The sequence below is a fragment of the Orussus abietinus genome, unplaced genomic scaffold, assembly GCF_000612105.2.
Source record: "Orussus abietinus isolate OABI.00-Male unplaced genomic scaffold, Oabi_2.0 scaffold9, whole genome shotgun sequence".
Lineage (NCBI taxonomy): Eukaryota > Metazoa > Arthropoda > Insecta > Hymenoptera > Orussidae > Orussus > Orussus abietinus.
This window is the reverse complement of record NW_019396004.1, coordinates 1,817,307-1,844,237: the sequence shown is the minus strand read 5'-3', so window position 1 is coordinate 1,844,237 and position 26,931 is coordinate 1,817,307. Positions and strand designations below refer to the sequence as shown.

General features: G+C 50.9%; 1 protein-coding gene across 1 annotated transcript; it reads left to right on the top strand.

Moving 5' to 3' along the window:
- The first annotated feature begins 1,606 nt into the window (after positions 1-1,606).
- Positions 1,607-22,765, top strand: LOC105700783 (5-hydroxytryptamine receptor 2A). The gene is made up of 7 exons (XM_012426939.1): positions 1,607-1,757; positions 7,057-7,401; positions 7,746-7,879; positions 18,003-18,146; positions 19,830-19,985; positions 21,020-21,180; positions 21,331-22,765. The coding sequence occupies exons 2-7, from the start codon at positions 7,281-7,283 to the stop codon at positions 21,809-21,811; spliced, it is 1,197 nt and encodes a 398-aa protein (XP_012282362.1). The 5' UTR covers positions 1,607-1,757; positions 7,057-7,280; the 3' UTR covers positions 21,812-22,765.
- The last annotated feature ends 4,166 nt before the right edge of the window (positions 22,766-26,931 follow it).

Sequence of the window (26,931 nt, the reverse complement as noted above, 5' to 3'; positions counted from 1 at the left end):
AAAGCCCTCCGCGTGAAAATGGAGTCGGGGATATTTTCCGAAATTCCGGAAAAGTGGAAGTGCTTCTCCCACCCCTGGAGGAATCAAGCGGCGTCTTTGTAAGAAAGTTCCCTCGCGTTTCTCCGGATATTATAGCGTCTTTTATTCCTTGTGCTCGCTATAAAATACCCAGGGGGTGGTGGATGGATTCACGCAACGCACGAGAGGAAGAGGTCCATGGGAATAAAGTTTCGGAGAAAGTTTAAAGAAAGCTCGTCGAGCTCGTTTGTTGGTTCGACCCATGGCTCGCACCCCATTGGTGGAGGAGCCCTTCGGGTGCGGAAGTCGACTCGGGCTTCCGGTCAAGAATAATCGCCGACTCCCACCCTCGAAGGGTCTGAAGAAAGGAGAGAGCCAGAGGGAAAGTTTCGTTTACACCCTTCCCTCGGATTCCCCCCTTCCGAAGGGCGGAAAAAGGAGTCCGCAAGAGCCGGCGGTATTTCCGGGCCGGTTAGGACGCCACTAAATCATAGTTTTCCTCGAGGTGCGGACTCCCGGGGTAAAAATTCGGCTCTGGTCCATTTCCCCCGGGACGTTGCCAACCTCTCGTGAAATATGTTGATAAAAGGAGCGGGACAATCGGGAGAAAAAGAAATATCTCCGAGCGACGCGGCATGAATCCCGAAGCGGCCCCTCGTGGGCCGCACTCTTTTTATTTCGCCTCCCGCGCACTTGACGGGACGTGACGATTAATAACGTCCAGTCCGAAACAGGGGAAAGGTGTGGATGAAAAAAGCCTTTTAAAAATACAACCACTGAATTATTCCCACGGTACATAACAGCCCTTATTCGATAAGCTCCGGTGTCAAAGTCCTTCGAAATCCGCGAGCAGGGGGTGCAATTTGGCTTTGAGAATCCTTCCAACCGTCCTCGGGAATTCTCCCTTGTCCAAAACAAAGCGGCGCTCGTTCCGCCGTACGGAGGGATCCTTTCGCCTTTCAACCCTGTCCAGTCCCCCACTCTACTGCCTCCCGACACGGGCGGAGTGGGAGAAGTCCAGCGCGCGAGTGGTGGGGGAAGCCATCCGCGCGGGTGGGAGAAGCGCGGAGGCCGAAGAGTGGGGGAAGCCGGCCGCCCCACTCCGCCGCGCGCCGCGCATGCTCGTTCATTTGGCGGCGAGCCGCTGCTCCGGCAGGAGCTGCCACCACCTCGCTTGGCTCCAGTACCAAGCGGGGATCCCTCAGCTGCAGTTCCAGTACCGGCACGGCGCTCCACGCGAGACGCTCTCTTTCTCTCTCTCTCTCTCTCTCTCTCTTTCTCTATCTCTCTCTTTCTCTCCATTTCTCTTTTCCCCCGCGGCCCTCTCTCTCGCTCTCCCTTCGCGCCCTATGCCTCCCTCTCCCTCCCGCGGCCCCCTCCCCACCAAGCCCGCCGCCGACCGCGCTCGCACCCGAGTCTCCCGCATCCTCTCCCTCTCTATCGCTCCCACGTCTCCTGCACCCTCTCCCTCTCTCTTGCTCCCGCGCCGCCCGCATCGGTCGCTCTCGCTTCCTCCCGCTGTCCAGTCGGTTCGCGGGCTACGCCGGGCGCGTTCCCTCCGATCCTCCGGAGTCTCGTGTCGCGCCGCGATCCGGTGACTCGGGTCTGCCTCTCGACCGCGCCGAATCGCTCGCGAGCGGGATCGTTCGATCGATCGATCGATCCTGGACAATCCGCTCCCGAAGTTTCTCGACTAGCCGACTGTGGGACCCGCTCTCGTTGACATGATCCCCGCCTAGGTACTGACGCTCTGATAATGACTCTCTTATCACTCGTATCGCGAATCTCCACCTCGTAACGGAATTTCAAAAGTTGAAAATTCAGTACTTTGACGTCCCTTAAAGAACTTCATTTTTTAATATTTTTTTTATTTAGTATAGACAGTGCTGGGGAAAGGGTTGGTTCCTTTGGGGGGTTGGAAAATCCCGGATTTTTTAATTTCTTTCGGGTGGGGGCGCGATTGCGACGATACTTTCGAATTCTTCGGGGTAGATTATCCTACTTGAAGATTTCCTCGATTGAGTGGTAATATCGGACGGTATGGTGATAACAGGGAGCGCCGGGACTGGCGTGCGTGATTTCCGAGACATCGCATGGAAATAAATCCCGCGGAGGATTGCCAATCCTGGTACCACCCTTTGGATATTTATTTCTTATTGCCTTATTTCTTTCGTCCTTGCTCAGGCATACCGGGGAGTCGGTAATAACTTAATAATCGATATAACCCGAAGCTAAAAATAAAAGAGAGAAAGAGAGAAATGAAAATCATAGAAAATGCAACCTGCAGGGAAATTGCCCTCGGGGAACTCGGGGGAGCGTAGAATCGTTGAGAATAATTGTTCATAATCGTAAATATAACAATCGACGTGATTCCTAACGTGGAATCAGATTTGAGATAATCTGGTCGAGGGGATTTAATTTTCTCATCGTTTTTCTTTCTCTCAAGAATTTTGAGGAACGCTCGATCACTTGGTTGTTTTATTACGCAAATCGCGGCTGGTTAATCTCTCGTTTGGAGTTAAAAATCTCGTTAACTCTGTCCGATTCATTTGTCAGCCAATTTCGGGAGCCTCGTTCTAATCCTTTGGGGACGAGCCGCCCAGCTCGGCCCATGAAACCGATTGAAAATGCAAAGTGCAGTTCGGATGCAAATCGGGCCGGTGTAATTGCGGTCGGTGAAATAATTGGCAGAAGGAGATTTTCCATCCGGGTAGAAATAAATTCGAAATTTCGGATAATCGAAAGCCGCGTCCCAATCGCTCCCACGTAGAACTTGATCGCTGATCCGAATCCGCAATGGGAGAGATTTAGCGAGTGCGACATTGTTTTTTATTTTTTTTTTAATTTTTTGATTATTTTTTTAATCCCGGTTCCGCTTAAATTATTGCAATCCGCGGCGACAAGTTGTCGACTGAGAATCAATGAAATCGAGAGGCATTGGTGTAAAAAGAATTCTATACACGGAATTAAATGAAACATTTGTTATGTGGGGATTTTCAAAGTGCAGCTAATTTCGATGTCGTTAATATTCCCGGGTGGCGGAGAACCGTGTGGCCGCAAAGTGGACGGATTTCGGGGGAGTGCTCCATCCCGTCCGATTTCCCGTAGATTTTCCGTGTTCCCCGAAGCGGCGAAGTCCTAATGGCTGAAGAAAGGGGCATAGACAAAAAGTTCGACGGAGAGCTCTCGGTCGAATTCACTTTTCCGAGTGAGAAAATGCCCGAACTTCCTCCTACGGGATCCCCGGACATTTATTCCCCCTCCGTTTCGTCACTCCTTCGAGTCGGGGGTTAAAAGCCTCCGACCCTCGGCTTTCCGCCTTCGCCTTTAATTCTACTAAAGTTCGGCTCTTTCTTATTCCCTTAACAAGATCCAGGAATTATTCCCCCCAGTGGGCGGCGCTAGGAAAGGCGAGGGAATGCCGCGGCCAATTTTTCCGACAGTTTTCCGACCACCGCGTCCCCCTGGAATGTCTTAATGCTGGATTAACGACTCCCGGTTTCTTATTCGATTTTCTTCATCGAGTCGTTACGTTTTCTCGCGGGGGCGAAAATTCCCGGATTCACCCGCCGGGAAACTGAGGAAAACCCCCCAGGGTGGCTTCCTCGTGGGAAGTCGTCGCTGAAGAAAATCCCCGATGCTCTCCTCCCGGGTCCTCCGGTTCTCGTTTTCTTTACCCTGGAGCCCAGTCGTTAAAGTGTAATTTGGCGACGATAAGCGCGGCCGCGCTTCCCCGCGCCGTTTGTACGTTCTTGCGGAGCCTCGATAAGGGCCGCGTGCCGCCATTCCGCGGCGGAAAGCCCGTCTCCTCGAGACCAGGGAGAGACCTTCCTCCGGAGATTTTCCAGGTTTTCGGAAGGTTCATCAGCCCCGAGCGGTGCTCTCTTCCCTCCCCGGGAAAGCTCGTTAAAGAGTTAGAACATTTTTCGTTACATCCTCCGGATAAAGAGATTACGCTAAATTATATGCCGGGTAAAAGTGTTATCTACAAAGTCTTCGGCGGGATAATATCCCGGGTAATATTCATGGAATAAAATGAGGTGATAAAAGTTCATCGGATCATGGGGCTGATAAGGAGGATATGTGAACCGTGGACCTTGACAGAGCTTCGAGTGATATCATTCGAGGAATGACATCGTCTGATAAATATTAATCCTGCCCTGTGTCTCATTTTATCGTTTAATCGTTCGATGGTCCAGGGGACCCGGTAAGTGAACAGGTGACGTACCGGGACCATTTTTAACGAGTACCGATTCGTGGGACGCGGACATGGTTCGTGACGTAACCATGGACGCCATGGTGCTACTCCTCGGACCAGACGTACATTTCAAGACCCAACGAGTGACGGGCTCATGGAATGAACGTCCATCGTCGCCCTGACCGCGACGTCCGATGGACATCCGGATGGTTCCCCGAAGACATCCGACCAGCACGCGAATTAGAGTAGTCGTCGGTCCGAATGTGGGTTACGCTAACGAGGGCCGTTAATTGGACACTCGCTAGGAATAAATGGACGCTAATGGGATTTCCGGTTAGCGGTGGCCGCGCCGATAATTCGGATTAAAGTCGGATAAAACCGCTGTAACGAAACCGCGAGATCGGGTGGCGGGGACCTCCACGAGGCCTGGAGATGAGCATGGAGCAAGTCGCTCGCGAGGTGACGATAAGAGCCCTCGTTATCGATAAAGACACCCTGGGGGGGATGGAATTAAGATACAAATAAAGATATTAATTAATGAACCCGCGTTCAGCTGCACTTCCGATTCGTATCCGGCGGTCGCCGTAGGGACGGAATATCCGAAATATCTTTTCATCGACTTTCGATAGACGAGAGGCTCGTTCACTCGTTCTAATTAGATACCAGGTTAGGTGCTCGGTCACCGTGTTACTCCTTTGTGGTGTTCACCCGACGCCGGCGTCGGCGTCGTTCGACGGAGCTCGAAAACCCTAAGTGACGTCACTCGTCGCCTCGTCCTTTTTCACGTTTCCCGCCCTCTTTTCCCCCCTTTTTTTACTTCTTTCCGGGGCCGGCTCAACACGGAAACGCAATTAATTCCTGCTGTTCGGCCGCTCGGCCGTTGCGCCGCGGCCATTTCCCCTGTACGTACCTCTTGTTAATACCGGAAAAAGGGTTATCGAGACGGTACGTCGTACCTTTAACTCGGGGAAAATTTGGAAAAGGGGAGAACCCGCTTTCCGGAGCCCAAGGCAGAGCTTTCAAGTTCCCTCCCCTCTCTTGGTGAAACAACAAGCGGGATGGGAAAGCAAAGTGCAAAGCGAATCGCTCGGAAAAGAAACTCTGCAGTTCCTTCCTTTTCCTTACGTTTCCCTCCCGCTTCGATTTTTCCTTAGGAATATTTTCCGCGTTATTTCCTTTCGGCGTAAAGAAAGGCCCGGAAACGCGGCGGCCCTGTTGGGTTATCGCTCCTCCTTTGCGATATTTCCTCCCACCCCGCCCTACCGAGATTCTCTTTTTATGTTTTTTTCTCTCTCTCGCGCTTCTTTTTTTTTCTCCCCTCCCCCCTTTATCGCCCCCTGCCCGTCACTGTACTCGGGTTCCCTTCGCGCTTGTTATCCAGGATTTTACGACTTCGGAAATACGTTTCTGGCGAGTACTCGCTTGTCGTTCGTACAATGTGTGACATGGGGCCACTTCGACCCTCGCACTTTCTTTTTTTTTTCCACCCTTTTTTTACCACCCACCTCTTTCTTTGGCTTTGCTTTTCCCCTGCCCACTCTCACCACTGCACCCTCGTTCCTGACCTACTCCAAGAAATATCGCGCATTCTCCTTAAACCAGACCGAATTAAATTTCATTAGGCTACCTTACTCGATTCCCTATGATTACAATAAACCTAGGTAACCCTCCCAGGATTTTCCCCCGGTATACCCTCAGATGAGAGATTACTCGGCCGAAATAAATATACATTATCGCCCGAGTCTTACATAATGACAAGAAATAATTTTTTTTTTTCTCCGTCAATCAAATCTTCTACCCTCAATCCGATATTTCTCCGGAGGTATTCCAACAGGATTTTCTTCTTGCAGAGTCGATCCATTTTCTTTTTCTCCTTAGAAATTATAATTAGAAATCTCTCTCGTTAGAAATCGGTGAAACGAAAGTCTTATATGAGTGACGACGTTTCGTTCGAAATTTTAATCATTTGCCAAATCCATTGGAATAAATTCCGGAAAAATGTCATATGTTAATAATTGACTCGTCGAAACGGGGGAGGGAATTCGGAATTTCGGCCAGAGGGGTTGGACTTTCCGCACCCCCCGAGGATCGCCTCGACTGGGTGAGACGGGTTGAAATTCGCCGGCGATTTGTCGGAGTTTCGCCAGAAAGAGGCCGGCTGCAGGTTAGGGGGTGCTCGAGGGCGGTTCGGGGCTTGCGGAAGGGTTTGGAATTCCCTGGAAGCGCGCCAAAGCCAACAAGTGTTTCAACCCCTCTGCGGCCGCGCCACCCCCTCCTCGTCGGCGGGATCGAAGCGACCGATTTTCCTCGTTAGGGGATGGAAATCTAATGCCGCCGACGCGCGACCCCGTCGATGCACTCGGCATAAATAATTCCCCCTATTTAGGCTATCTTTTCCACCCCCCAACCTTTCGGGTTAACCTAACGCCATCCCGCAGTGCGGATGCGTACCCAATCCGAAGCCCCTGATTATGATATCATAAAGAGGGCCGATGAGTGGCGGAATCGAAAGGGGATGAAATCGATAAGGTCAGGTTCGTTAACGTGCGAGAGGGGAGACCCTCGACCTTTGCAGCTTAACGGAGTCCCTAATCTCGATTCCTTTTCGCGAGGAGATCCAGGCCGCCCTCCTGGATTGTCCCTCGATCTAGAAAGCGTGATAAGGCGATTTGATAACAAGAAGACGAGAAGATCGGTCCTTCCCACCCCCGGGAGTTTCGCTCTGGAAATCATGCAATCCCTTGGAAATATTTCGAAATGCGAATATATATGTATATATGTGTGTGTGTGTGTTTTAGAAATGGGCAGACGTTTTTACAGGTACTTCTCTTTTTTTTCAGATTTTTTAAAGCCCATGCAGGGTGGAGGGTGGAGGGCTTCGCGGATCGGACGATCGGTCGCCGGTGATCGATCGATCGATTGGCGTTCGATTATGCAAAGGGCGCGGTGAGGGGCCGGCCGATCGCGGCGTGTCGATTGGTCCAGGCTCGGGTGTCAAGATGACTTTTCTGGCCAGGGCGATCAGCTGATGAAGAGGGCCGCCTAAGTCCTCCACGTGGCGGCCATGTTGGAGAACGCCACCCTTCTTGGCAATGACTCGTCTATGGACGATGTCTCGTTCGGGGGTGTCACGGCTATCGCCACCGCCGTCACCCTCGGATTGCTCATCCTCGCCACCGTCATAGGTACGTGGTGATATTAAAAATACTTCCCAATTGCTCGTTTAATTCTAATCCCTCTGAAAAGTACGAGCGAAGTGAAGGCGTCGAGCCACGCGGCGGCCATGTTGGATGCCTAGTAAAAAATTAATTCCTCCGCCGTCGGTATTTATTACACTACGGTTTTTATTTTATTCTGGAAGAAGACTCTCTTGGGCTGGTTTTAAAAATAGTCTTGACGCCGGTTGTTGGTACTTAGGGGTGAAATGAATTTTTTCTTCCGCGCTGGTTTATGCTTCCGGGGTTAACGCTCGAATCGGGAAGCTTGGGAACCTCTTGAGATGACTTAGCTTATGGTTCTCTGATTTCAGGCAACGTGTTCGTGATAGCGGCGATATTGCTCGAGAGAAATCTCCAATCAGTGGCGAATTACTTGATCGTGAGCCTGGCTGTAGCCGACCTTATGGTCGCGTGTCTCGTGATGCCTCTGGGTGCTGTTTACGAGGTTCGTAATTTGCTATGTTTATTAAACAGCGCCGGTTACGAGGGCAATCAGGATTTCGTAGGTGCATAGGTTAAAACGTTCATCAAGTGTCAACGTACGAGAGGAACCTCCCGAGCTCGTAAAGTCTGGGGGTTCATCCCCTAAAACGCGACCTCCACCCGACACCTGAAATTACAAACCACCCCGTTGTTCTCACAATTCCACGATCTTTCTTTATTTTTTTTTCATTTTTCCCCTCCACTCGTAACGGCTGAAAAATTAAAATCGAGTTACTATTCACCGTCCCGAAAACAGCCCCTTCGAAATTCATCGCAAATTCGGGGGATTTCATTCGGAAGGTGGACGGGTAAAATTCAGAGGGTGGATAAACGTTGGGATTTTTGCACTTCGTGTTTCGCCACAGAATCTCCTGTCCAGAGGGTATGGTTGGCACTTTTTACGGAATTTTAACAATGTGCCACTGACACCCGGAATACTCCCCTGCAACGATGGGAATTTCGCGCCCTCGGCAATAGTCACTTCCGGAGATAAACTCGGCCGATTTAAGCAGGGAGTGGTTACTTTTCGCAAAATAGAGCCGCAGTCCTCGCGAGGGCCGGCTAAAAGGATTGAATTGCGGGGAATAGAAATAAACCGGCGATCCGAGCCGACGAAAACTGGGGCGGTCTCGACTGGTGAGCGAAACCCACCCCCGCATTAATGCAGCCCCGGCGGGCTGTTAAAAGGGAAGAAATAAATAAATAAACAAGTGGGAAAGGACCCTGGCGAGGGAAAATTTCCCGAAACCACGAACCCCGATTCGCGTTCAGCGCGAAGCCAAGGGGAGAAAATTTTCCCTCCCCTCGACAGGCTCCCGATTTTTCCGAATTACCACGGAGCGTTCGAACATCCTCGAAAGGGATGAGAAAGGTAAAAGGAAAGGCCTGAGAAAAAAATCGACGTTAATTTCGGGGGTTACATGACCGTGATGCGGATGTCGCTCGTCGAAGCGAAGGGTTGGTCCTTTCTTTCCTTTTCCACCCCCGAAAAGCAAGGGTTGTGTAACGCGGCGTGTAATGCGCACGCTGGGGTATGTACCCAGGTACATAAGTGCGTGGTTAAATAGGTACATGTAAGTACATTTCGTCCTTGTATCCCCGAAGGGTGTGTGCCCAGGTCGGGGGTGAGTCGGACCACGTAGCGTTAATTATTCAACGACTGCACCCCATAGGGGGAATATCCGAGTACAGGCGTTAATTCCGCTTAGGCCAGGGAAACATGTTAACTGAGCGTCCAGGAATTTCGGAAAACTGCGGAAATACTTGGATGGAATTTTTCGGGATATTAGTCTCCGGGTACAAGGGCGACATCGCGGGGGAAGGGGGTGGTATTTTCAGGGGGCAGGAAGTTGAAAAGGCCTAATACCGATCGGCTTCGATCGCACTTGACTAGGTAGCAATTTCCGAATTTCGGGAGCGCAGCTCTTTTCGAGTAAAGGAATGCCGGGGATTTCTGCCCGGGGACGTAAAAGCGGCACCGACATCAAAGGGGATTTTTCTCCCGTGGGAACCGATCGGAGGGGATCGATAATCGATAAGGGGGTGCCTATCGAAGTACTCGGGGCGCCGACTCCAAAGTGGCGAGGTGAAACCCAAAATGTGTTACGAAAATAGAGAAGGAGAAGGAAAAAGGAAAAAGGGAAGAAATTCTGCCACCTCGTCGACCCGACCGATTTTCCGCGTTCCCTTTTATCGCGCGAGCTTATCCGCGTAATTGGGGTAAAACGGGCGTAACGAGACGAGATGGGGTCGAAAGTCTCGATATAAGTCGGACAGCGGAATATATCCGCCCTTTCGATTCGAACGGGCTCGTTCACTTCCGGAATGTCGGTTTAATGCTTCCGTGACCGTTTAATGGGCAAATCGATCCTCCCTTTAATCGATGTCCCCTTAATTGGGCCGTATCACCCCCGCCGAGGGGGTGCCCCCTTTCGCGCGCTGAATCGGCCGGCAGTTCGATGATTATCGATCGGATATCGATCCCCGGGATTTCCTTCGATTTCCTTTTTCCCTCGTAAAACCTGAGCGAGAAACTATAAATCGAGACGTTAAACCGGGCAGAGTTCCGCGCCAAGAGCACGCCACCTCCCGCGTTTTCCGGATTTTCATTTTCATTTGTCCGGTAACGAGGGTGGGATCGGTTTTCAGAAAAAGTCGGAATTCACACCCCGACGCATCTTATTAATGCAAAGAATAATTCTCAACCCGATTCATATATATATCTCCGCCGAATCGATTTATTCCAATTTATTGGGCGCCTCGTTACGACGACATTATCCAGCTTTTCCGGAAGAGTGTCCAGGAGGACAAGAAATGAGAAATCGCCAATCTCGGCGGAATTCCAGGATTATCCGAGCCTTGGAAAGAGACGAGGCAAAAAGAGCCGATGAAATAATCGCTCGATACCTCGGGATTAATTAATTGGTTATCGAACTGCACGTAAGTATCGGTGTGTCGACTTTCGCGCTGGATTTCGGCTGCTCATTTTTTTTTTCGCTTTTCCTAACTTTTTCGGACCATGTCAGGATGAAGCAACGGGAGGCAGAGAATGGGGAGGTAAAACCAATTGGAAAGAGATCAAGTGGCATCGAGAAGTGATGAGGCGTTGGATTCGCAGACCAAGACCGTAAGGGAAGAGTCCCAATTAGAAGGCCATCGATTGGTGGGGGAGGGGATCGATTAAACTACTGAACCTTAGAGGAGGGATTGACTCGTAGTCCTCGCCCGTCCACAATTACACCTCACATAGAAACCTAAACAATATTTTCTTCCGACCCTCTGTATCAATAAATTGTACCGAGATATTTTCCCGAAGAAGGGCTTAGCGAGTCGAAAGAGGTCGTAATAACTGAACAAGACAGCCAGTTAGGCAATTTTTAACTACGATCCTTTCCATCCTCCTTTAACGACGAACCAAGGAGAAGGAGGAAAATGGCGTACGGCAAATAATTGGGCTACTTCTTAGCGGGTAAGTCCCGAGCCCAGCCCCCGTTGTTTACAATAAATGCGAGTTTCTCGTTTAACAAGTCGCGACAGCGAAAAGTGTCCCGGACAAAACTTGTAGCGCCGACTCCCCGGGAGAACTTTTGTATAAAGTAATTCTTCGGATCGCGCACCGCTGAGCCAGAAAATTGAAGTCACCCAGTCCAGACGAGAAGAGGTCCGTCCGTCTAGACGCGGCGAGGTCCCACCGGCGTCGAAGAATTTCCCTGGGCTTCCCAGCCCCCGGATTTCGCCGCGACGCTCAACGTCGGATTTATCGAGCCTACAATCCCTTATCAACGTCCCTAGCGCCCAGGAAGCGACCCTCGCAATCTCTACAAATTCTTATTTCCGAAAAGCCGCGTCGCCTCGGACTGGTCCATCGAGTCACGCGCGGCCATCTTGGAAGGCGCTTAAGCAACCAGCTCGGCTTTCCAAAACGAGGTAAATCGCGGATCGCTGGTCGAGCCTGAGGTCGGTTTTAATAAAACATAAGTTCCCCAGGGATCGACCTCGTTCATCCCGGAAAGCCGGGCATAGAAAGGGGGCTCTGAGGGGAGGGCCTCGAAAAGAAAGCGACGTCCCCGGCAGAGCGGCCATTGTGATAACTAAATTGATCCGTTCTCCATATCTGCCGAGGCTCGGATAAAACACGCTGGTAATATGGCCGGAGTTATATTTCACGTTAATCGATCTCCGATAGGGCCCACTATCCGGCTTATCCGTTATTTACGGCTTCGATTCTCTTTTTTTCTCGTGCCTTCCCCCACCGCGCCGACCCCCTCCGATGTACCCGCTTCAATTATCAACCGACGCCGCTTTTAATCCCAGCCTCGATTCCGATAAACCGCCGAGCGATACTTCCCCCCCTTCAACTTCCACCCTTCTACTTGTCGCGCATACTAATTGCAGCGAAATTATCGATGGAGCGTCCGACGAAATAACCTCTCCGGCGATTACCGCGTCGCGCTTCGATTTGTACTCGTCGGCGACGCCCCTGATAAGATCGAGCTCGCCCTGGGGGTGATAAATCGATCTGGTTCTCTGGCACAGTAATCGCGTACACTGTTTTATAAACAAATGGATCCTTTGTCTCGAAACGGCATGCTCGATAAGGGGGTGGAGGTGTTATCAGCGGGAGTCCCGAGATAGGTGCAATCCCACCCCTTGGCCTCCCCCTTCTTCCCCCTTTCTGGCGTACCCACCACCTTCTATTTCTTCCCTCGCCTGTAAAAAGAGGTGCGGGGTGGTATCCGTTTTATACGGATCGCGGTAATTATTTAACAAAGCCCCCAGGAGCCGTCCAATCGGGCCCCCGGTGGGGAGCCACCCCATTGGCCGTTCACCAGCCGGGAAATGGCGGCGATGAAAGCCCACGCACAATGGGGCGACTTCATTGCCCCTGGCCGGCGAAGCGTTAACGGCTTCGCCAATTGGCGCACGCGTCCGCGAAGTGCAAGCAACGCCCTGGCTAATTGCGCCTCGCGAGGATGTGCATACGGCTTAAACGGGGACGGGGATGTCCAGGGTGGGGCGTGGGGCTTATCGGGACTTCCGGGACCTCTAGGCATGCGAGCCTTAAGTCATTGTTGGATCCAACGCGCAATTAGACCGGAGCAAAATGATCCAAGGGGTAAAAAACAGAAATGAGTGGACCGCAGGGCGACATGCACCACTTGATAATTCATTTTGATCGAATTGCTCGATCTAACCTAGGATAATGTATAGGGTCAGGTTAATTTACCCGTGATGATTTACGGGAAAAAAATTCGGGATACGGGGGGGAACAAGGGAAACTGAAAAAAAGAAATGAGGGAAGGGGGAGGAAAAAAACGGAGGACCCCCGAGCGGCGGTACTTAGGTCACGTATTACCATTATAAATGGTACTCGTATAAACGGCGACAAGATACCCCGTGAAAAATGGAGGACCCTCGGGATGCTGCGAGGCCTCTCGAATTCGGCCTCCCCAGGGGCCCCCTTCGGGGGTGGGTGGAGGCGCCGAAAAAGGGAGCGAGAGACAGGGCCTCCCTCGGTTTCTTTGTCTCTCCTTCATTGTTTTTCCGACCGACGACTCTCGTAAGGCTTTTCCTTAAGTTCTCCCTTAAATGCCCCACGGGCCTGGGGGATGGAACCCCGGCGGGGTTTCCACCCCCTGTCGACCTTACGTTCCTGGCGTTACCCTCTCGCCCGGGGGCGGCGAAAAGATGAACGATCGCCTGCTTTCTCCTTTTCCCCGGTTCTTCGGCGTATAACGCGGGTTTCCCTCCACCTGACACCTTTTCCATACATCGCCGGAGATCGGGACGGACCGGAAGAGGAATCTCTCGTCGGAGTATCGGCCTCCCTTAATCTTCTGGATTTTCCCGCGGTTGGGAAATTTGGTAACTCGAAAATGGAGCCCCACTTTATTATCGGCGATCGAACGGAAGTATATACAATGTAGATTGGAAAATCGGGAGAGACGCGGGGGGAGGGGGCGGTCAGCCGGGGGTGGAAAGAGAGAGAAAGATGGACGAAGTAGGTTGATATATGCCTGCTTGAAAGTCCATCCACGGTATTGAAGTCTCCCTTTCTCCCTTTCCCACCTTTCCACCACCCCTTCGGCCGCTACCCCTGCGTCCTAACTACCCCCTTTCTTCGCCAATCCCGACTTCAATTTTGTTTCCGTTTCGTGCCGGAAATATCCGGGGACGCAGTCGATGAAAATGCAACGCAGGGGGCGGGAAATTGAACGGGGGAATTGAAAAAGGCCAGATACAGGGTGGCTTCGTTTTTTGATTCCCCCGATTTGTCGGGAGGAACGTCATTATTTCCCTCCTGCCTCGGTGGTCCTCCATCCCTCTCGGCGGGAGAGCGATCCGGTCGAATAAATCCCGAGAAAGACACCCCATTATTTTGGACCACTCCTCTTTTTTCGATTCCGGGATTTCCGTGAATTACAGCCCCCCCGACATATCTCCGACGATTCTTCCTATGATCGCGATGGAAAATTATGTCGCGCTGGGAATTAAAAAAATGACCTTGCGGAGGATGGAAAATCGACGCCCGGAGGGTCTCTCCGTCATGTCGGGATTTTCCTTTCGAATTACCAGGAGGACGTCGAATCCATTCGGCTCGATCGCTTCTCCCTATCCAGGAAGAGAGAGAGAAACGAGTAATCCAGTCAATCGAGCCTTAGGCGGATATCTAGGGATTTTCTAGATCCGCGACGTCTGGGGAAAACTCCGAGCGGGAGGTCAACGTATCTCCCTCGAATTTCCCCGTTTCTCCCCGAGTCTGGGCAGTAATCGAATCAAGTAACCCCGAGGGTTGATACATCCCCTGTTAGCGTGAGGAAATTTCCCGGTAACTCCTCGGCCCACCCCGTCTAATGTTAGCAGACTCCTCGCAAGTTCGGGCGCCGCCGCCATCTTGGAGAACGCGGCCGGAAGTGGAGTTGTCGGCACTTCTTGGGAATCCTCCTAAAGGGACGCGTCTTTTTTTCCCCCGAAAAATGGGGTAAACCTCCATTCTATTTATTCTTCTACTTCTTGCTCTTCAATTTCTACGGTTTTACTTTCACGGGGTGGCATGCATATAAATTGATATTCCGCATTACGTGACCCAAAGTGCGTGCAATCGTGCGAAATGTTTGACGGCGGATATGCCAAGTTTCACGGAGGCAATTCCCTGATAACTAGTAAGCAACCCCCGTCTAGCTTTCCCACCCCTTCGGCCACTTCGAGGTGCATCCGAGCGGAAGCGCCCGCTCGCCTTCGCCGCCATTTTGGAGAACCCAACCGGAAGTCGAGTTCTCCTCTATTCAGTTCGAGTCTAGGCCAAAGTAGCAAGTAGTTTCCCTCCCCCGACGCGTCCGCATCCCTCGCCCCTTATCCGGGGTTTCCTCCGGAATTTAGCCGCCCCCAACCCCCACGTTGCGGAAATAATGGACTGCGACTTAACCCCTCCTCTTTCGAATTTTCCGCGCGAGTGCAACTGGTCTCCGTGAATTTTCAGCGTCTTCAACACTTCCCGTATTCTGGGGAGAAAATTCGGAAAAAACAAAAGAAAGTAATATTTCATCGAAACGCGTCGACAATTATTATTTCTTATTCGCTAATTACGGGGACACGATTTGGGGTGCGGAAAATTAGGGATCCTATTTTACATGATTTTGGGAAACTTGGAACGTACGGGGGAGAAATTCGAATTCGGGGGGATTATTCGTTGGGGATTATTTAGGGATATCTAAGGGAGAGAGATTTTCAGTTGTTACTACCGGGGGCTTGTTAATTAATCCCAGCTCGGTTAAATGATTAAGCAATATCCGCCGAAAGGCTGGGCGAGGCAGTTTCGGGCCGGAAGTCGTAGTCCGAAAACCGAGGGACAGAGCCACCCTCATTCGAATACACGCGGCACGTTCCACGAGGAAATGACATTTCCCTTCGAATATTCTCTCTATTTCCGAGGTTATGTTTCTACGCGCCCTCCGTGCGGGGGTTAACCCCGTTCTCGCCGGCCGACACACCCCCGCCACGTCCGTTCTCATTTACCCTTCTCGTTTCATCCGCCATTCCTAAACAACCGTATCAGAGGGTCGATTCTACTCCGATTATCAGCTGCAGGTCTTATACAAATTCCCGTCGACCACCCTTTCCCCAAAATGTGGATATTCCACCCCAGAGGCTTTTTTTTCCCGAGCCGAACCACCCCAAACGTGACAAGATGCAACAATATCCCCTCTCAAAAATTCATTTCCATTTCCAACCCCTTTCCCGAAATATAGATTTTTCATACCGGGGTATTTTCGTCATACCTGGACCACCCTAAAAATGAGAAGAATCATCCCCCTCGGACATTCGACCTCACCGAAAACGGGAAGAACAACCCCTACGAGAGGTCCGGCACTTCAGTCGGGACGTGTCTGAAACGGAAACGCGACGGCGGGAATCCGTTTAACGGGAGGGGGTGAGACCCACCCCCGACTGCCTCTCGTTGTCACATAGCTCCCCTTTTCGGGGGTTGCAGGCACCGGGCTGGACGCGATTACTCTCTCGGTTTCGCACCCTGAGAGCGAGCCTGCTTCAGGAGGACTCCGGAGGTATTATCCCGGGTTTCATCCCTCTTTGCCGGGGGTGCACCCACCCCGCGACCTCGGAGATTTATCGCGCGATCGGCCCGAAGGAGACGGAGAAGAAGGAGGATTTCCCGAGCAGGGGTTGCAATTTCGTTCCCCGGTATCTCTTTCTCCACCCCCTTGATCAATTAATCGCTAGGTACAATCGTTATGCGACAGCCGATCGCGGAATGTCGGGTGGTGAGATTTCGAAGGCCACCCCCTGGAAGGAACGCACCCCGGGGGTGGGATCGCGATCTTCCAGCTGTTTCAATTATTCCCGTTCTCGGCCCTAAGCCTGCTCCGCAAATACCATCGGCAACGTTCCGAGCTCTGGGGAAGATTCATCACGCGATCATCCCCTCCCAACCCCCCGAGGGGGTGGCTCGTTCCTTCGTTCTTTCTCTCGGAATTGTTCGTTCATCCCCTGAGAAGGTCCCGCCTGGAAGAGGCCTTTTTAGGGCGGTCCGGCTCCGGACCTGCGTTTATGGGGCTGCAAGGGGGGTGGTCCACCCACCCACCCCCAATCATTAATTCATCTCCTCTCGGGGTGCTTCCTTCGGATCGCCGCGGGGATTTTCCAGCTGGTCACGGCCGGAATTCGCCCGTTTCTTTTTTCAAGACTCCATTTTGCTTCTTATTAAATTCCTGCCCCTCGTCCGCTTTGCTTTCGATCGTAAAGCTGAATTATTGCGAGGATACGCAGCCCGGATATCGAATCGTATTCCTTCGGCAGTTAGGACCACCCCCCGGCCGTTTTTATCGCCGCTGATTTCTCGGAGAATACTGCCGAGGGGGATGGTTTATACAGCAATCATACCTTATGGGAAAATGAGGGAACTTCCCTTGCTCGTCTCCCTGTTTCCCTCTTTGTGAGAGCCCGGCCATTTTCCTGAGGATCCCAACTCGCAACATCCGTCTCGAATCGAAAATTAAGAAAACGGACGCCATTTGCAATGGAATCCATCAACGTGCTTTTTCAAATTATTTTATATATACGAATGTTATAATATGAATTTTATTAGGTCGCTTTGGTTTCCCACAAAGTATGGCGACTCAAGGGGTTTTCTTATCGGGCAGTCGGCTGGGCAAGTTTGGATAAGCTCAAATTTAAGATTGCTTTGGACCACCGGCAGGGCCGCCATTTCCGGCCCTTGGTGACATTATTACAAAGTTTTATACTTTCCCAAACAAGTTTCGTCCCTCTGCCATTTTGCAGCTGCAACCTCCCATCGACCGGCCGAACTTGCGCCAACTTTATGTACAGGAAACTAACCGGGGACTAACGTTAATATTTAAATTCATAATAGGCGGTGCAGCACCTTCGCCGGGCCGGCGTCATGTATAACTTGGTGATTTCGAGTAAACGTAATTAGACTTACAATATTCGACTCCGGGGGGCGCCTCCGTCAGCGGGGATTACCCTCGGATTACCAATTCAGATGACCTTAATCATACTTCAATTAAGTTATTTCCAAGTTTCTTAATTTCCTCAAATCGCGAGAAGTTAAGCGGCCGCACTTCACAGTAGCAACTTTAATTGACCCCTGGGATTACTAGCCCCCTGGCCCTGGCGTTATTAGAATATCTGCGAATTAGGTACTGAAGCTGATATCACGTAACGAGAATGATCGAAATCGAACCATAAGACGGATCATTAAATACCACGGCGAAAAGTCTCGAACGACTTTTCGAAATGATCAGCTGTTCTCGAGCTATCGGCGATCGAAAGCGACCAATCAGAAGCGCGGATTCCCCGCGATGCGCGCGCATCTGGCTCGTCACTTTCACTCTCGATAACTCGAGAACTAATCATCGTATAAAAAAATCGAAAAGGAGTGTTCGTCGGCGTTTTGTCTCGTCTATCCATTGGTGTAGCGGGAACCATGATATTTAATTATCCCGTGTACTTACAACGGAAGATTCCATGATAGTCCGTAGAGTAGCGGTAAGTCCTTGTCGAAAGGCGGATTTTTGACGTAGTTTCCCATATTCTGGTGGTTGCAGATTAACTCGGGATGGTCCCTGGGGCCAGAGCTCTGCGACATGTGGACCAGCAGTGACGTCCTCTGCTGTACAGCCTCCATATTGCATCTGGTGGCCATCGCGGTCGACAGATTCTGGGCCGTCACCGATCTCAACTACATACAGGTTAATCAGAGGTGCCAACCGTATGCACAGACGGGAAAAATTGCTCCATCAGAAAGAGATTAAACTGCACTTCCATCGCGGCCGGCTGCGACCGCTCTCTGGGGGAAAACGGAGGCCATCCGAGTCAATTTCAAATTTCGATTCGAACTCTCGTTCGACGAAACGCGTACACGTGGCCCGCCTGTATGTAACCACATAGGGAATTTTTCTAAACGAAACAGTTAAATCCCTGTCACGCGGAAACACGATTTCGAGGCGATTCCATTCCCGAGCGAAGTGCCGACTCCGAAGTCGGGGAACTGGAGCTTTTCCAATTCGAAGTTCGGCGCGATAAAAACGTCCCGCGGAATTTCGGCCACATTTGAGGGTTAATCAGACCTGCCAACTGTACACGCGGAGGGGAAAAACTACTCGATCAAAAAGAGATTAAACTGCACTTTCGGCTCGAGTGGCCGCGACCACTCCCGGGGGAAACGGAGTCAATTTCAAATTTTAAACCAATTCCGACTGATTGAAACATTTGGCGGGACAGATATGCAGAATTAATAGGGGATTTCATCAAGTGGACCGGGTCGGTCCTAGTTCCTTTTTAAAATGAACCCCGATAAATACCTCCACCCGTTGGGCGATGTCAACCGGTGGGATTAAAATCATGAAAAATCATTACTCTTCCCGTGGAAAATCCCAGTTTAATGTCCCTAGAGCCTTTAAACGTACTCGATGTCATAGTTCGCCCGCGAAATATGAATCTTGGGATTTCTGATAAACATTGGACTTAAAAATTGAAAATAATTCCCTTCCTTGAGAAAATCCCTCCTTACGGCGTCGCTGATATCTCAGACGTCTCCTGCTCGTGATTGTCGATATTTATGGGGAGGTATGCTCGGTGTATATTGTTATTAACACATCTAGGATTACTCCTACGCCGAACCGGTCTAACATTCCAATTGAAGGGCGCATTCTCTTCGGCTTGGAATATCCGGCGCTATGCCGCGAATGTAATTCCGATCCGGCTTTATTGCGCACCATCGCGATGTAGTAATACCTGTCCATTATACGTTCCTTCCCTTTTCCCCTCTTTCAGCCGGTTTATTTATAACGCGGCCATCCCCATAACGCGATTTTATGCCGAGGCCGGTCCTCCGGCGATCCGACCACGGGGCTTTATCACGGTCCGGCCACTTCGGCTGATAATTAAGATCCATCCCGAAGTTTCATATTTAACGTCCCCCCACTGTCGAGACGACTAAAAAATGCCAACTAATATCTCACGGTAGCAAAAAAGTAATTAATAACCGGCCACTAAAACCCGGAATTTTCATGAATTCTCCAGAGACTGCGTCGATGTAGCTCGAGAATTCCCCCCGGAGAAATAGATCCTGGACGAAGGATAATTTCATCATGACCGAGAATTAAATAATTAAATAATTTAAAACATACAGCCAGTGCTTCTGCCTTTTTTTATTTTTATTTTTATTTTTTTTTAAGGCTTGGTCACTCTCAATGATTTCTGAATGAGGATCAACCGTGGGGAGGGGCTTTCGATGGTTTCGAAATGACTTTAACCGACTCGAAAATGACTCTGGAGTGGTTGGGGCTTTCGATTTGTCATTTCGGTCGATGCATCGACGTCATTTCGTCGAGGTCGTCGACGAGGATGTACAGTAACGTTTCTGCTTTTAGGCAAGAAATCCGAGACGGATCGGCATCCTGGTGGTGGCGGTGTGGGTGGTGTCCCTAGGGGTGTCCCTAGCGCCCCAGCTGGGGTGGAAGGACCCCGGATATTTGGATCGCATCGCCGAGGGAAAGTGTCTGGTGTCCCAGGACCCGACTTACCAGGTCGGCCATTTTCCTGCGCAATGTTTCCACCTCCACCCCCCTAAAAATTCCCTCCACCCCCGCAACCCTCACCGCCGTCTTCCCCATACAAATCCGCAATTTTCTGCCTCCCCGGTTCCGCCGAATGATTCTCGCGATCTCTCGGCTTTTATTTTTACAATACCTCCGGTTTCTCGCCGGGGGTGGAGTCAATTTGGCGTAATTCTGTCGGGGGCTGATCGCGCGGGAAAGCGAGGATGAATAATACAGGCCTGGTGACAATTTCCAGGGGGATGAATCCAATATCACCCCCGAGTGGTTTAAACGCCCGGCGTCGTTTCCAAAGACGTCAATTTAGGTTCCGGGTGTACGCCCGGGGGTGGAAGTGCCATTTTACCCACTTCCGTCGGGGGAAGTTTCGCGCAATCAAGACAAAGAGTTTCAACTTCTTGGCACTCCGGGCCGAGGCTTTCCCTTTCCCGGGGGTTTCCTCGACGCGGTTCGAGTTTAGTGGATTAGCACGACGTCGGGTCTGATAATCCAAAGTATTGAATGTTAGCAGAGACCGATCGAATTATCGCCACCCTCCGTCTGCTTCCATCTTCTCTTCCGGTCCCTTTATTCCTCCACCCGTGTGTGCTCAAACCCCTCCCGAGTGGGTAAACCCCCCCTCGGACTGAAATTTGCATTTCTAGGTATACGTGTTTGTATGCGCATGTATAGGTATATACACAGGCATATGTACATATATTTATACACAACGCCGCGTATGGTGTGCATCCCCCATATACGCGAACGCGAATTCGTCCCCGTCTACACAGTTTGGAGATCTCCCTAGGAAATTCAATTCTTCCCCGACTTCCGGGGAATTGACTTCGAATTGACTGATTGTAAAGTGGCTTTTAGGGGAATTCCGTCCGAGGAGCCACTATTTACCCTGACGAGGGGAAAAGATTTCATTCCGAGATGAGACCAGGTCGACCGGGAACTTGGGCTAGGTCAGGCTCGCCGATTCTCCCCAGACGAGTTTACCCTAGGAATTGTCTGTTTGCCAGATATTCGCGACGTGCGCGACGTTTTACGTCCCCCTCCTGGCGATCCTGTTCCTCTACTGGAGGATATTCCAGGCAGCCAGGAGACGCATCAGGAAGAGGCCCGGCACCATCGTGCAGCCTCCACGGGAGAGGAGGAGGATCCTCAGGCTGGTCACCAGAAGGTTGCCATTTTCATTTTCTTGGTTGCCCCAAGAAAAAATTATTTCTAGTCATTTTATAGGGTATTTGTTTGAAAAAAAAAAAAGAAAAGAAACGAAGAAGTGGAAGATTCGAACCCGACCTTGAATGCCTTGTCGAATGTGTGTAACCAGGCCAAGGGAGGAGTCCACGGCGTTCACCATAACCAGATCAACCCCAGACCACTCATCCGTGTCACCAGAGAAGTCCTCGTCCTACAATGGCGCAAACGCCCCGTCGACGACCTCGGTCCTGTCGACGACGACGACGACGACGACCACCACCACCACGACGACGACCATCAGCAGCGCGACTACAACGACGGTGACGAAGAAAACGCGCGAGACGATCGAGGCGAAGCGGGAACGGAAGGCCAGGAAAACATTGGCCATCATCACCGGTGCCTTCGTGGTCTGTTGGCTGCCCTTCTTCCTGGCGGCCCTTCTTCAGGCCCTGTATCCACCCCTCGAGCCTCCCGACTTCGTGGCCAGCCTGTTCCTGTGGCTGGGGTATTTCAACAGCACCCTGAACCCGGTCATCTACACGATCTTCTCCCCAGAGTTCAGGCAGGCCTTCAAGAGGATGCTCTGTGGAGGTGGACGCGCCGCCCGCTGACGATGGGTTTAAAAGACGTCTAGGTCCAGGGGATTTCCCTCAGGGAGGTCATAGGCGGGGATTCCCCCACCAGGGACTGGGGAAAACGAGATCGTGCCGATGGATCTCGGGAAAAGTGGAGGAAAGTCGAAGATTCTCCCGGTGGTCGAAGGAGAGAGGCAATAGGGATTCTTGGGGTGGAGCTAGGGATTTTTGGTTTTCACAGGGATTTCCCATCGCCTGGTTTTCGAGTGGATTTCCAGGTTCGGCGTGGCCGGAAATGGAGACTAGGGAATCTAGGAAAGGGTTTCAACTGATTTTCGGACTTCTCGTGTGTCGTCGGCGACGGTGGCTAGGGACCCTAGGGCTGTTCAAGGGGCCCGGGCAAATTGAAGCCCGACGCGTTCCTTAGCGGAATAAAATTTTATTAAGTAATATTGCTTCGGGGCGGTAAAGCCGGGGTATTAAAAAGCGAGGTACGCCGAGTTACGGGCCTTTTTACGGGCCCATTATGGACCTCCGCTGGACGTATGCAGAGGGTCTGGGGGAAACGGTGACGCGCCACGTCCCACGGTAAAATAAAACTTTATTAACAAGTGCCATTTTAGTACCGAAGATGAATACGAAGGGGAGAATTCTGCGACGACTTAATGTCCCCTCACGGACGTCTTATGGGCCTCTAATGGACGCGAGAAGACACCCCACGGACTCCTAGGGGGCCTAGGGGAAATTCGAATACTGTGTTCCACCGTGAAGTAACCTTTTAATGACTACACCCCATCCCGGGGAGAATGACGAATTCCAGCCTACTCCGTTCCCACGGGCGTCCACTTCGCGTCCACTCTAGGGATATCGAAGGACCTAGGGGAAACGAGCCAGGGATGCCAATCGCGGCGCTGCCTTACGAGACACCGTAACCTCTCGCGCGTCGCGAAAGGAGCGGTTTCGAAAAGCCTAGGGGAAATTGGCATACGATATTCCGCCGTAAAACGACGCCCCATCTCGCGCCTCATCTTCGGGACCGTAAAAATCGAAAACTCTAGGGAATTACGCTCCTTCGGGTGGGCCTTCACGATGCCTCTCCCTCGCATTCTAGGGACATTCGGGGAGGTCGAACTTTACGCGTTACCGGGACATCCTTTCACATCCCTGCTCGTGGACGTCCTGCGGACCTAGGGGAATTTCGGCTCTGGCGCTGCATCCACAATAGGCTCCCCGGTTCACACACAACAGAAATTACTTGCCATAAGTTGCTTTACACCGCGTTTCCGAAATTACATAGGGACGTACAGACGTCCTAGAGGCATCCGAAGTTCTGGGGGAAATTGAGACTCCCCGGCGCCTTGTAATTGGGACTTGAGCCGCAGCCAGGGTGGCCAAACATTGGGGGATGCTTGCGATATTACTAGGGGCTGCATTCCGAGGATAGGATGTGCAAATATGTGCACTAGGCCACTCACTTCGGAGCGATAGAGCATTAAGGTTTATTTTCCCTTAAACATCCCTTCTGGTACCACGTCCTGACGTCGTAGGACCATCCTAACCTCCACCCGATTTGACCCTCGGCCGATTTTTCCTGTTTTTCCTCGATTTTACAAAAAATCACCCTCGAATTCGGATCGCGTCCGACAGGTTCTGGATGAAAATTCACTAGGGCGTCGAAAAGCCAGATTAGGTGCCGCTCGAAATGTTTCCTCGCACCTTTTGGACGTCGTTTTGGGTCCTCGGGCCGAGGTCCAGCTAACAGCTCGCCGAAAGGCCCGTTTCGAGGACTCGAAACGCGGGGAATCAAAAGATATGCAAATTGGCGGACTAAAAGGGCCCCTCGAATCCGAAATTCGTTTTTTTACCCCGTGTTTCGAGTCTCGCGACGAGCTTCGCAATCGCGGAAGTATAGTCAACGCTAGTCGGCACCGTAACCAATGTGATAAGTGATCCTGTGACGTCACGGCTCCTGCGAGCGGCCATTTTGAATCCCGTGGCCCTTTCCGCGGGTCCGAAGAAAAAATGAAAGAAACTCGAATAAAAAATCCCGAACGGGGCCACACAAACTTCCAACGCGCTTAAAAAATGCCCTCTCGCCGGCGTGACGTCACGTTGATTTATTATAACTTCGTATCCGGGGTGCGCGTATTAAATGTACGGATGAGGAATTGCGAGAAACGTGGCACGCGGTATGCCGAGACGGTGGAAGGGAAAAAGAAAAAATCGAAATGGCGGCCCGCACGCGCGTTTTAATTATACATATGAATATATTTATATATGGACTTAGGTAGAATCAAGGGACTTTGTAAATAAACAATTGCGCGCGCTCATCTCACAGGTTCGGCTAGCGACTTTTCCGGGCGACTTTAAGGCGTCTCGGATTTTCATTTTCGGCGCAATTTCCCCGCGACTTCCTCGCGGGGCGAGCAGTGCTTTACTTGCGGACATATATATATATACATAGGCATATATCCACATACATATAAACGCATATAAACGTTAATAAAAATCCTTCCCGGGGGTACTGTGTGTAATCCCGGCAAGACTCCGCGGGATTTTTGCAAAAGTCTATCTCTCGTTGAATAAGTATTTTGCTAAGGCTTGGAATTCGGATTTCGCGTATTGAGACATTACAGAAACGTTGCATATCTTGGTGGAATGATTAGAAAGAAACGGGCGCACTGTTATCATTTCTGTAATTCGTGTGGTAATACGCCTCCACTCGGCGGCCAAAAATTCCCATCCTCTCGGGAGGAACTTTTATTTTTTTTTCCCCGGTTTTTCGAAATTTCCCCTCACAGGGTTGTTATTATTCCTCTGGTTTTCAATACGCCAGCGGTAATTATTATAATTACGGCGAGGTGTGGTTTTCCCGTTGGGAGTGCATATCTTCCGCTAAAGACTCGAGAGAAGAAAAAACGAAAAAAGGAAGAGAAAAAATATAGTAGTGCTCTCGGTTCGACTTTCATTGTTTGTAAAAAGGAAAAGGACCTTCGAAGGATTACCCGCGACTTTTGCAAGGAAAGTCTCGACACTCCACGTCCTCGTTGTAACTTCTACGTAATATGCCTAATATTTTGGAAATATTAAGCGATCATGCAATATATCACATACGTCGGTCGTACCGACTTGCGATTGTAATCGATCCGCCGTTGAATTTGAACGAATAATAAAGAAGAAATAAAAAAAAAAACCGAACGAAAAAGAAGAAAGCAGTGGAAAGTTGCGCCACCCTCCTGGAGACCCCAGAAAATCCCTAATTTCCACTAAACAACGACGACCGGGAGGAAACCCGCGGCATTCCCACCTCTTCCCGTTTCTCTTTTTCTTTCCTCCTCCTTTTCATAACTTTCCCTCTACACTTCGACTTGAATAATAAATATCCAACTCCGTGCGTTTCCTCGGGGGCGATTAGCCTCACTTTTCGAGAGCACGTCGACGTTATGAAACTAGGGGGGCAACTTCTCGATCGTTTCCAACTTTTCAAGTTTTAAGGACCCCCCACGACCACCATTCCGTGACCGCCATTTTCCGATACCCTCGATATATATACGTACATCTTTTTTCCTACATACCACATACGCTTTAAGCGCTAGGAACATGCGTAGAATAATTCCCTTTCTTCCCGACTTCGAACAAAATTCGTGGGAAAAAAAAAAGGAATTGATCCAAACCGCGGATAAAAAATATAAAAATCCCGGTCGACTATTTCCGTGGGCCCCGAAAAAATAGGACGGGCGTGTCGAGCCATGAGCACTAACGAATCGACCGGTGTACACGTTTTTTGAAACTGCCGGTCGCGAGAAAAAATGGGAAAAAAGGGGGGAAAAAAGAGAAGGATAAATCCGAAAGCCGGGTTTCTGTCGTGTTATCAAAAATGAGAGGGACACGTCGAGCGATAAACATTAATGAACCGGCCTGTAGAGTACAGGCGTGTATACGGCCGTATATCGAGGACTAACCGAGCCGGATGGAAAGCCATAAAGGCCATGAAAGCCGAAAATAATTGGTCGACATGGCCGCCAAACGACGCGTCGTAGAATCCGCGATTAACCGCGAAACACACAGCTACTCGGCTATGCGGTTGACATAAAAATGGGACACTGGCTATTCGTTATCAATCGACTCGAGGCCAGGTCCCCTTTCGAAAAACACCGTGCTGGATTTTCGAATCGCCGCCACTTGTCACCAATCGGCATATTGGGGGGCGATCGATCGGCTCTCATCACCGCCAGCCGGCGCGTCCACCGAAAGCGCTAAAAAACGCAAACGCGACATCTTCCGAATAGCTTTTTTTTATATATATATTTTTTTTACTCCTCTTCCCCCTATCGGGGGAGATTACGCGAAATGGATTGTTAAACAATTGCAAGAGGTGGCGCCGAGAAGTCGAGGCTGTAGGTGGAAGGAAAAAGATAATTCCAGGGGATGAAGAATCGAGGGAAGGCCGCGACGAGGGGTTGGGGTGGAAGCCGGGGGATGAATGAAATTTCCCTGACAAGTGGGATTCCCGAAGTTCGGGGGTAAAAATCCCACCCTTCCCTATCCGCGGGTAAACTCGTGTTTTACCATGAAGAGCCCTCCTCCAGGGGGACTTGCAGGGTGCCCGAAAGTTCCCAGGGGGTAAGTTTCGCGGCCGAATGAGAAATAGAGGGAGGGTGCCTCGAGGGTTGGGGTAGGTCGTGGGAGTCGGGGGTGGTACCGAGAGCAAAGGTGAAGCTGTCGGTGGCATTAAACCGGGATGAGCTCGTCCGCCAACTTTCCTTCTTCCTCCTCCACTTCTGGCAGACCAGTTCGCTTTAACTTTCCAGTTCTCGGGGCTTTACTTTCAATTACCTGTATCAAACGAGGCCGGGCTAAAAGCGAGATGGCCGAGACCGCGCGAGACTTCCTCGGCGTATTTTTATTTCTCTGCCCTCTCTTCCTCCCCAAAAAGAGGACCTCGGGACCCGGGATAAGATCCGAAGTGACAAACTTGGGACAAGCCTGACACAATTTCCCGAAAAAGTGGAGCTTCGCCGAGAGCCGCTTGGATCCCTCCACCCCTGTCGGGAAAATTCGAGGTTATCGGTAATTTGATAAGATTCCTGAATTCGCCCAGTGATTTAATGAAGATCTCGCGATAGTTAGCTGAAGGGTCCAAATGGAGCCCCTCG